General features: G+C 36.7%; 1 protein-coding gene across 4 annotated transcripts in view; it reads right to left on the reverse strand.

Annotated features, from left to right (window-relative positions):
- The window catches only part of LOC126259893 (uncharacterized), a 526,255-nt gene that overhangs the window by 85,272 nt on the left and 428,555 nt on the right, over positions 1 to 12,428 (reverse strand). For all 4 annotated transcript variants that reach the window (XM_049956973.1, XM_049956970.1, XM_049956971.1 and 1 more), the window contains one exon: positions 9,728 to 9,899. In XM_049956973.1, coding sequence (XP_049812930.1) covers positions 9,728 to 9,899 — 172 coding nt within the window. The remainder of the gene's footprint in view (positions 1 to 9,727; positions 9,900 to 12,428) is intronic.

Raw genomic sequence — 12,428 nt, forward strand, 5'->3', positions numbered from 1 at the left:
ATTTCGCTTCATCCTGTATATATATTTTCATGAGTGAGTTTGCAAGTATCAAAATAAATGGATGTATCTTTTGACTGCATTGACTTAGACTTAGAAGCTTAAATTTTTTACACCACCATGGAACTGAAGACCTTAGAAATCAACATAAATTTCAATTTGATACTTCTATTTGTTCCTGGGAAAAAAAAAGTCTTTACAGAAAGACAACAAAGTGATCCTTTAAGAGTTCTGTTTTTACTGACTGGGGTATGGAATCCTACAAACGAGCAGTAAGAAATGAATTCTCCAGTTTCAATATTTAATCTGAAATAAAACCAGGCATACAAAATAATTACCTTGAAAAGTGATCCAGTAAACTGATATGACAGAAAAGCTTTTGCAAGATGTTTTGCCAGTTTGTTACCTGGTGACGTGCAATGAAAAACTGAGGTAAATGCCAGTCTGTAAGGCCAAATCTGAGTCTCCTACGATCAGTATGCCACAACACTACAAAGGAACATTTAATCAAACATACATTATTTTCTGCGCATACAAGCATAAAGCCCTTTAAGAACTTGGGTTAAGTCAACATCTACATCTGTACTCTGCTAACCACTGTGAAATACATAGCAGCTAGTACTTCCTTACATACCAGTTATTACATATTATTCCCATTCTATTCCCATATGGAGCATGGGAAGAATATTTTCTGGAAATTGTCTTAAACAATTACTTATGTCATTTTATGTTCCTAACACGCTTTTTTCCCCTCTTAAATTTTAGTATTCTTATATAAAAACAGAAACAAAATTCAAATAATTTGAAAGTCCGCTAAAACGCTCCATTTGAGTTATGTGATGCCCGAGACGTCACTGGCTAGCTCGCTGCTCCTACTGGCATAATGCTAATTCACAGTGACGTCTTGTTTTGGAACTTATGTTTCAGAAAATGGGTACAAATGGTGTGTGGTGCTACATTGCACAGATACTCTATAAACTCCCGAAAAGTTGTTTTTGAGTGTTCCAGAGAACGAGAAGATGCATAAAATGTGGTTTCATTGTTCCAGAAAATTGCCACGACATTGACACTCGAGTTCACTAACTTAATTAAAAATGTGTTGCACTGTGAAGTTAACATTAACTTACCTCTGATATATGCTCTTCCACTGTCACAAAGAAAAATAACATCATTCGAAATTAAACTCCTAGTGCAAATTATCGTTTTACCCAGCTACACGTCAGCTGTTCAGTAGCTTTGCTGTTAGAGCAGTAGACCATCGAATTTTACAAATTGATGTCCGCAGATCACTGGTTCAAATCAAACCCGAAAGAAGATTTTAACTTATTCATAAAATACCCAACAGTCCTCTTATATAATAACCAAATCACAATCACAAAACTTCAGCACACCAATCAGGAAAGATTATTATTGTGTTTTCCTTGCTGTTTACATGTGCTTATATTCGCAATCACTGTTCGCACACTTCATGTTCAAAAAGATATTTTCTAGTTAATATCACCACACACTTTTTACTTTATGAGAAAAACTGTTTTTATCTTAGTAACATCCAGCTAGGATCCTTATTGTATATACTTTTGCAGTTTCATCATCTTACATGAAGATGAAGTGAGTCTGCTTCACATGCCAATGTTAGTTTACACTCACAAACATCACAGCACTTAGGTACAACATGCAGGTGACATGAACATATTTTACATCTCTCCATATAACCTTATCGTTCTATACCTCATTGTACTGTGGGTGTACGGATATCTTCACTACTAGTAATGCTTTCCAAAAAAGTGAATTGTTTGTTCACAAAGTAAATGTATGTCCATTTCTCAGACTAAGACTAATGTGAAGCTGTATATAACAAATCCCGGAATTGAAACAACTGCTACAATCAATTCTTGCTAATGCTATTTTCGTATTTTGTGTAAAATCTTTAAAAATATGTGACCCTCCTGGGATTCGAACATGTGATCTCTTTCACTGCAGTCAGATGCGTTACCCATTGCACCACCAAATGCCTGCTGGAAATAGATTTTCTGCTGAGTGTCTTCTAAAAAGGAAATCAGCACTAAGTTTTGCCAAAAAAATTTTATTGTGCTTTGGGTCATAGCACATGACTGATAGTCAACAATCTGGTTATAATATACAGACCCATTTGCAAAAGTTCTACAATTCCTTGGCTCTGAGCAAGTTTAATGATGTAGCAGAATGTCTGTTACTGTACATATCGCTGCTTCAATGGCATCAATTCTGGCAAGGCTTCCGCTATCAGTTTTCATAAATTTCCTTTCTATTGTTACTTAGAAGTTGTAATTGCATTTTCCATCACTAAATAGCTACTCTGTTTGCTGAAAAAGTACATAAAAACCTTGTAACTTTGGCTAATGCTCCTGTAACACACATATTGCTTATTCTCACTCCTAGCCTCTGACATCACCAGAGCATCAGCCAATAATAAAGAATCTTCGATTATCTGACCAGATCATGATTTCTAAGCTTTAATTACATAAAAATAACAGATATTTTGTGATAACATTGACCATAAATGCAATTTAAATGTTACAGCCAGTAAGAATAACAACCATCCAAACCACATTTCTAACATAGGAAAATAGACTATTAGTCTAATTTTGCTTTTGTGATCCCTATGGGAGTGATACATAGGCGGTTGTAGGATACTCATAGATTCATCACATAAAGCTGTTTCTTGAATCTCTGTAAATAAGCTTTCATGGAATAGTTTGTGTTTATCTTCAAGTGTCTGCCAATTCATTTTTTTCTGCATGTCTGTGATGCTCTCACACTGGTCAAACAAACTTGCGACCATTCATGCTCCTCTTCTTTGTATATGTTCAACATCCTCTGTTAGTGCTACCTGATATGGGTCTCTCACAATTGAGCGATATTCTAAGATGGGTTGCATAAGTTTCTCGTAAGCAGTCTCCTTCGTGGATGCAGTGTATTTCCTAATATCCTATCAATGAACCAAGGTCTAGGAAAAAACAGGATGAGAAGCAATATTTATAAATTACTTCAGTTTTCTACATTAGTTCAGTTAGTCTGCTCATGAGGAATCGCAGAAAGAATTCTTTTTTCTATTTGTACCTCAAATAACTGCGAATAAAAATCACTTTTAATACAAAGAAAAATAATACTTCACAATTAACTATTCAGACACAGTTTCTATACCAATGCACACTTCACCTACTGTTGGTAGTCTTGCAACTTATTTTAGTATGGAGATGACTTGCTTTATGAGGAGATGATTCGCTTGATAAACAAATGTCCCAGAATTCAGGTAAGTTAGCTAAGTTAGGCCTGCAATTTAGTTTTTTATTACAAGGACTATAAAAATTTTATATGTGGGGGTAACTTATTAAATCTTCCACATCAGAATACAGAAAGTCAGTCTCAATCATGGACAGGATAAAAATTATTTTTGTATATTGTGTTATGATTTTGTACAATGTGGTTAATCAGAAATCCACATTATTATTAATTGAAAATGCTGTGAAAGAGAAAATTTACTGTCATGTGAGAGTAAAACCACTGAAATTCTTGACAGCCTGTGTGATGTCTAGTTACTGGTCCAATGTCCTTTAGATCAATTTGTATTTGATTTACTGTATTTGTACGCTCTGTCATTTACCATCAAAATGGGACTGGGCTAAGAATATGGCTTTCGGGTATATTATTTGTCCTAGACTTTTTATCACAATTGCAACCAGATGGAGATTGTTTTCTCGCCTGACTGTTGCTTCACACTCAGAGAAGAGGATGATAAGTTTTAGCAATGTAGCTAACAATGCCACAAACCAACATCAGTTCATGGCTGACACAAATTCCATACACTACATGCTGTTTAACCTAAAAACACTCATCATCGACAGCAAGGTGTTGTATCTACAGTAACTGGAGTCAGACATGACCAGAAGACACTGGCTGGCTGGCCGGCCAAGTGTGTCAACGGTGCACCGTCAAAAACCAAGTGCAGACAACAACAGTGATGGATGAACAACAAAGACAACACAACAGAATGACAAGTCCAGAGAGTGAACCGAATTGAGGGCCTAGACACAGCAATATCAAGAATCAAGCAACACCGAGTACAATGAACATTACGATAGCACAGCTGGAACACGACTGAGGTCTGGACCCCTGCACTATTCGTTTTACAGGGCTGCAGCGAGTGCTGACAGGCTGGCACACGAAGCAAGGCACATGCCTAGTACTGAGATGGTGATGGCAGTGCTCACAAATGTTAGGAGCACTGCCTAGTGGCTGCCGTCTGGGTCCGTGCGTTCTGGAGAGCTTTTGAACTATTGGGCAGGAGTACCAAATACCTCCTACCTGAAATGGACAGATGCACTCTGGACAATGTTTTCAAAGATGAATTGGAGGCACAGACTGTGTCCCGGCAGAGGAGCTTGCCATCTGGGAGAAGGAACACGGGATGTAAGGCAATGTGCTGGGAAAAGGTGATGTGAGAGGTCATTGTTGAGAGAATGGATGCACCCTAAATAGTAAAGAGGATGCACACGTTGCGCTGGTCCTGGCGCATAGCACACATAGCCATTATATCATCTAAGTAATTGGTACAATTGGGAATGGATGTGGTTAACTGTTCTAGGTATCTCTGGAAGATTGCTGGAGCAGAAAAGATGCCAAAGAGCAAAAACTTGTATTTACACAAGCCAAAGGGTATATTGATAACCATATGTGTTGTGATTCATCATCCAGTGTTACCTGTAAATATGCATTGGCAAGGTTTATCATAGCAGGAGGTGATCTGGATGGCATGGGGGAGGTTTCCGTATGTGTCTGGGCATTCATTGCTGATCCAAAATTTTCACAGTGTGATCTGGTCAGTCTGTACAGTGGCGCATTGTGAAGCAGTCAGGACAAGATGGGAGACCCCACTGCTTACTCAGTGTGACTGGCTGCTCAGAAGCCACTGGCATATCTGAAAGTGATGAATTATTATACCAAAAGATAAAGATTTATGAGAATTTTGACCCTCTGGTGGTGGTTGAACCGCTGCCACCTGCATTTGTTGCCTGTGAAATGTCGACAGAGCGTGCGATTTTCAAAATATCGTCCAAGGAAGGATTGTCCAGCTCAAGGGCTGCAGTGCATACTTCCATACTGGGGGTCAATTGGACTACATTTCAAATCAAGGACTCTGAATATGAGGTTTTTCAAGACAGGTTTGTGCAAGCGAAATCACAATGCCGACTTAGTCCCTGCAAATCCGTCACCCATGAGCTGTATGACTGATCCGGTTGCTTGTGGTATTGATGGATCTTGAGGCATGACACAACCACATGGAAGTGTTGCGAATAATAGTTCAACATCAATGAACACATTTTCTTGAATGTGAGTGCAACTCGATTTGAGAGGGGAGCCAGCTTCTTTAGCAAGAAAAATGTCTCCAGGGAAGCCCAGAAAAGGAAGAGCAACTGTCTTAAGAGCATCATCAGAAACACAAAACGTGGCAAAATGCTGTTCCAGCAGCTGCTGCTGCTGCGGTTCCACAAGTTGCACGAGTTTCACATCCACAAGACACTGTAACCTTTTTCCTTGTCACCATTTATATCTACCAGAAATGGACACGACAAGAAGACATTGGCCAACAGGCCAAGGGCACCAATGGTGAGTGTCCAAAAACCACAGACAGACAACAGTGATGGTGTTAAATTTAAGAACGAGTTTCCTTTTCACAAAACTATGTCACCTGAAACAATTTTGGTCATGGCTAGATAATCTTTTCAAAACAATATGAAATCAAGCAAATAAATGTGCCAGTTTAATTGTTTATAATATTATGAAAAGCGTAGATTTCTACTCACCTATACTGGAGATGTTGATTCATAGACAGGCACAACAAAAAGAATGCTAAACAAGTAAGCTTTTGGCCAAAAGGCCTTCTTCTGAATTAGAAAACATGCATACGCATATTCACATAAATGAAAGTGTTTGTGTCAACATACGTGTGTGTGTGTGTGTGTGTGTGTGTGTGTGTGTGTGTGTGTGTGTGTGTATTTTTGTCTTATCCAGAAGGCGGCTTTCTAGCTGAAAGCTTACTTATGTAGCAGTCTTTCTGTTTTGCCTGTCTTCAACTCAGAATATCCGCTGTATACTGAGTAGCAATCTATCCTTTTCATAATATTGTCATCATTTATCCTGGATTTCCACCGTTTGATTCAGTTTATTTGTTATCGCACTCCACCTTAGATAGATTTCATTCACTTCTGAAACTTAATTTTCTTATGAAAATGCTTAATATTTCACAATATTCCAAGAATTATTACACACTGAGCTTTATAACCGTATGAATTATATGCTTACTAGCTGCTACCCATTGCTTTGCTCACATATGAGTAGTTTTGTTATGATGAGTGATGAGTAAGCTAGTAATTTTATGAGGTGTCTGTGTGTACAGTGCTGTAAGGACATATTTATAAGCTGTATGCAGGTACATAATGAATGCGTTTCTATTATTTTGATGAATGTAAAATCTTAAATCATGCATTCCATTTTTTAATTATATTTAAAAAATGCCTCGATTCATCACATTCATGTATAAGTAGAGTTTTTAGGGTTTTTTTCTGGCTCGCCTAGTTCTTTATGTGAGATTTTGCCACCAGAGCTTCCGTTGTAATGCACTATGGTGCCTACATTTTTGATCCACCCCCAACAATGACTAACTTATGATTAACACAGTCAGATAATAGATCATATTCAAATGCAGCCTCATCAGCAGCCTGCCACATTGCACATGAAAGGGTATGACTCTCCATTTGTTGTACAGCCTCAAAAAAAAAAAACTTCAAGTGTTTTGAAACCTGTAAGGGATACATGATTCTCAACATTTAAAATGCAACTGGCTCATGACTGCTCTTATGTCTCTATAGCTCTTAAGGCCACCTGACTTTCTGCATCCAAGTTCTGGCAGACATGAGATTGCTCTGACATTTGCTGGATTTGAGTAACTTTAGCAGCTTGAGCTCTTTTGGAACTGTGTGCTAAATCAGACTTATATTTGCGAGCCTGAGGGCAACAGTTGTAAATAAGGTCCTCTGGCTTACTGGCTGATTTTATTGTTGTATTTCCACCAAAACTCTCCAGCAATCCTGGATGGTGTAGCAACTCAATGTCATAAACCACGCACACAATGACTTCAGATTTGCACTATCACGAAATAACCTATAGACACTAAGAGTCACCAACCATCACACCAGCATTGTCTGATTGCCACTAGTGTATACCATATTCAAAAATATTAATAATACTGAAAAATATACATCTCTCTACAGTATCCTGTGTTCTTCCTCAGGGTTCAAGCTATCTCCCAACCAAATAACATTGGAATTGGTTTAGCAGTAGAGTCATGAAAACAGAAAGTATGGATTGGCATGGACTGAACACATTGGGGATTGTATAAGCACTGTATTCTAGCAGTTAGCCATGGCTGCACTCGCATATCAGCAAAATGAAATGAAATGAAATGCGCATACGGTTTTATTGGCCAGGAGACCCCAACTGGGATGTTCAGCAGTTTGGTGCAAGTTTTTTTATTTGATGCCACTTCAGTGGTGATGATAATACGATAAGAGCAAACACACATCCAGACTTGACCGGGAACCCACTATTGTGAAAAAGCAACACTAACAATATGACCAAGACCAATTCATGAAAATTTCAATGCACCAAACAAGTTATAAGGGACATATGACACTCAGCAGCAAAAATGCGATGAGTTTGTGACTGATATTAGTATGGAAGTATTGATTAAATGTGTAGATGACTGCTCCATAAGCATTGTATTCATTATATTGAACTGTGTTATGTAGAACATATCAAACAATAAAAGCACTATCCATTATTACAAATATGATAAAGCTCAAAAGTCAAAGACCAAATAGCTTTTTCAAAAGTAATTATTGTTCCCTATTTCACGTTATATTTTTCAAATCAATATGTATTCTGTACTATACACTTTCTTAAGTATCCTATGTTCTTCCCAAACATTCCAGCTATCTCCATACCAAATTTTATGAAAATCAGTTCAGTGGTTTAGTCATAAAAACTAAACACACAAAGTTACTTTTGCATTTGTAATATTAATGTGAGTTACATTAAGAGCTTTCACATATTTCATCTTATTTTTCTTCGTATCATCTGGTCAAAAAGAAACAGGAAGAAAGGAAACTAAAATTAAAACACTAAAATTTATTACAGTTAAAGCAAAGAGTTATACTTTGAGAAACAATATGAAGACACAGCAAGCAGAAACACAGTTCAAAGATTCTGAAGATTTCATAATCACATTGTTTTCACACACACTTTCCTTTTTAAGTCAACTGCTTCAAAAACTTCCCTCCCAGGAAACAAGTAGCTGCTTGAATATGAAATGGTTGCCTAGATTGGCAATATAATTCGCGAGAAAGAAAGATCCTTGAAAATATTTCATTTACACAACCTAGGCATCCCTTGGCTATTTATTCACAATTTGAAATAGAAAAGGCATGTGAATAAACAAAGACACTTATAAGTTTTCTAATTCAATTTGTATTTCATAATACTTAAAAGAAATTAAAGTGTTAATGTTTTCTTGAACATGAAAATAAAATATTTAATAGGACACATTATGAGGACTGCACACTTCAAAACCTAAGGACACCATTCAGAAAACAAGATTTAATATGCTGGGGACAGTAAAGCTATTCTGAGCTTTTACACCTACTCGTTTTTTCCTAGGGCGTCAGTCACAAGAATCAGAAAGTAGAGATGGCAGTTATCATTGAAGTAATCTGTATCTGGTTACATAATTTTTTGTCAATACCAGCTTAACCTGAGAGTTAAGACTGCTTAGAGTAACCAGTTTCTGAAATAACCAATTTTTGGTTTTTATCCCTACCATTTCCTGTAATAAATGTAGAGATTGATAAATATAAAAGAATTTTGACTCCCTCAGTTTGAAGACTCACAGAATGAAAATATTAAATTAAATAGGCAAATTAAAGAAAACTTAGTCCATCAACCATTCGCTGCTTGCCCCGGAAAGTGATAAATGGTTGAATACTACAAAAAATCACCTTTATTCTCCTACTGATTCTAATTTTTTGAAATGCTGCTAAAAATCATGTTGTAATCAAGGATTATTTGGGTATTATGAATAGTCAGTGCTAGAGTGTGAAAACTGAGGTTGAAGAACTCTATTTTTCATGCCAGTCTGCCCATTTTCAAAAGCTATACAAAAATAAAGGCATATTATGAAGACATGAGCTATTTTCTATTTATTGTTAACTATGAATGAATTGCTAAGTTTTAAACTTTCTCCTTACATTAAAAACCAAACATTTTAGCATTTCTGCTATGACTAGTTGGTATTTCAGTTTTTTCCATTACTGGTAAAAAATAGAAAACACCTGTTGTAACCAAGACAAAAAAAAATACCAAAATATACTGGTTATCCAGAACTAAAGTGCTCGTTTCAATTTTAACCAGTCCGTTTTTCTCATGCTTATCAGAAATAATGGTAGATTTTACTGTCATTAAATGGTTGCGAGATATTTGGCACGCATTTTACTGTACACACATGTACATAACTAACAAGAACTTCTGACACAAGACACATAGTTGCAAAAATTCAAGCCAACCTTAGCCAGTTGTTCTCTTCAGTCCTTCCCACTGAATTAAAAATAAATACTATTAGTGGCATTAATAACCATACCTGTCCAGGTATAAGTGTGCTAACAAACATGGCCAAGTTATCAGGCCATGGCATGCACATATACTGGTCCCACCATCGTTTGATGACTATTGAAACATAGAAACCAAGTATAAAAGCAATTGGTATCAAGTCTGCGTATGTCTGACAGTGAAGACAAATTTTTTCAAACAACCTGAAAATAAACAAAAGTCAGCACATTAATTGACTGTGAAAGGAAGTGTAGTTGCCATTAGTCTAATAATCATATCAATAATTTTGTTTCTTTAGACACATTAATCCTTCAAAGGGCAGTATAATATGAAAAACTATAGTGTCATATGTAACTATACTACCAATAATTAAGTGAGTAACAATAACACTCTGGACAACATCATTATCATTACATGTTTGCTGATATGCTGTCCAAGTAAGGAGACAACAGACATTGGTTGGTGCATATGTTCATAGTGTTTTTCCATAATTTTAATAGCCACAACAGATACACATAGCAGAGACTTTTGACATCAATAATATATTCTCTTTCACTATTCACAACAGTCTGCCAATGCTGTGGTAACTTCCTGATTCCACAACTGTAAAAATCACATGGTTTTGAGGCAAAGAACTCATTGAGCCATGTTTGGAGAGCATTTCCATTCAGGAAGGAAGTTCCTTGAAGTTGTTCAACAGAGAGCTGGAAAGCTGAAAATCTGAGGGTGCAAGATCAAGTGAATAAGGTGAGTGTGGAATGACTTTGAAACCAAACTCTTGTATAGTGTTTTTTGTCAGTCTAAAATAATGCAGGCAGGCATTATCATGCAGCAGCATCACTTTAAGTAGTCTTCCTGGACATTGTTCTTGGACTGCATCTGCAAGATGTCTCAGTTGTTGACAATAAATGTCAGCAGTGACGGTTACACCGCAGGGAAGTAATTCGTAGAAAACCACGCTATCATTACTGCACCAGATGCTTCACATTATTTTTTGTGGATGCGCTCGGGTCTTGTGATTTTGGCCTACAAGGGAATGGTCCAATAAGACATGTTGAAACCTACCCTCAAATTTTTTACTTAGGAAGAAGACAACAAAAGAAATGCACTGTCAAAATTTTAGCTGCTAAGAAGCACTGCATGTATAAGATGAAAATTGCCAAATTCGTAGTGTGCCAGGCGGCGGTAGAAATGTACACCGCTAGTGGCGCTGTACCAATTGTGCAGCACAACTAGGCACACACACACAGCCGAGGTCAGTGATACATTTGTAAACAGGAATCATGACAACCTGTTTGTAATTTGTAAAGGATGTTTCAAGTTACTGTTCACTGATAGTTTCTGTGACACTACAGCACACAGTTACTATTCTCTCGAATTAGTGATTCAAATAACATTACAAATTATCAGCTGCTTTTTACAGTATTGGTAAGTACTGACAATACAGATATAGCCGAATTAATATTTATTTTGTTTTCGTAAGGGATGCCTGCTGATAGTACCTTTTTCTTTCTTCCAGTTTCACAGTAATGTGGAATCCAATTAACATTCTCAATTTAGCATTGATGAAGTATGAAGAATTTGGTTTCCAGCTGAAATCACTTACTTCTCCTGAAGATGTACATGTGTCATTTGTTAGTTGATTTCCATTACATTCATTTGAATGATATCGGCATTTCATTTGAAATTGTGGATACTTGAGAAGGAATAGCAAATGACTCCATGAATCATGGTTCAGATGACATCACTTATGCCAGTAATAGTTCTGATGAAGAATACCTTCCAAGCCTAAAAAAAAAAAACACGTACTGCAACAGCTTTCAGTGACAAAGAAGAGGCAGTAAAATATTGGTTAAATAAAGGAGGGGGGAAAAAACGCTTCAAGTTATGCAGTATGTAAAAGCATTTTTGTTTCATAAAATCGGAACGTGAACTGTACGAAAGGTATAGAATGAATTACAGAAGTAGGAAATATGCGCCAAACGAAACATGGAACCATCTAAATGAAAAACTGTTTGAAAGATTTAGAACTGCTCGTGAGAGGCTATGCACTGCTACTAATGGAGATCTATGAGATTGTGCCCTCCGAATTGCATCTGACATGAAATTGTTAATTTCCAGGCTTCAGCAACCTGGCTATGCAGGTTCAAGAAATCATACAGCATAGAAAGTCACAAAATTACAAAGTTTATGTCGCATAAACGTGTAGAGCACTTGCCAGCGAAGACAATGCTGTAGAGAAATTCATAGCTGACATAAATATGAAACTTGCTGTTATCCCTGAGACTGCTGTTTATAATGCTGATCAGTCAGGTTCCATAAAATAACTGCATGCACACTGCACTTTATCATTTCGGTGTGAAAAAAAGATGGAGTCGGTTGCCCAATCAATGAATGCAATGACACATTCATTTACAATAATGCCAATGATAAGTATGAGTGGTTTACTGTTTCTGCAGCTGTATATCTGTCTTCAAGAACTGTAAGGCAAATTAGGACCAAAAATAAGAAATGGACTGTTTAGTTGCAAAAATCTTACAATCGATGTTTCAAAATCTGGAAAAATGGGAACAAATAATTTTCAACATTTCATTTGAAACATATTCCTACCAGCTCCAGAAACTAATTCATTGCTATTGTTGGACTCATGGTCTGGACATAATGATACCTCTGTTTTTCTTGAGGATAATGAAAAATCTGTAGATGTAATGTGGATTCCGCCTGGAACTACT

Source organism: Schistocerca nitens, chromosome 5, assembly GCF_023898315.1.
Source record: "Schistocerca nitens isolate TAMUIC-IGC-003100 chromosome 5, iqSchNite1.1, whole genome shotgun sequence".
NCBI classification, from domain to species: Eukaryota; Metazoa; Arthropoda; class Insecta; order Orthoptera; family Acrididae; genus Schistocerca; species Schistocerca nitens.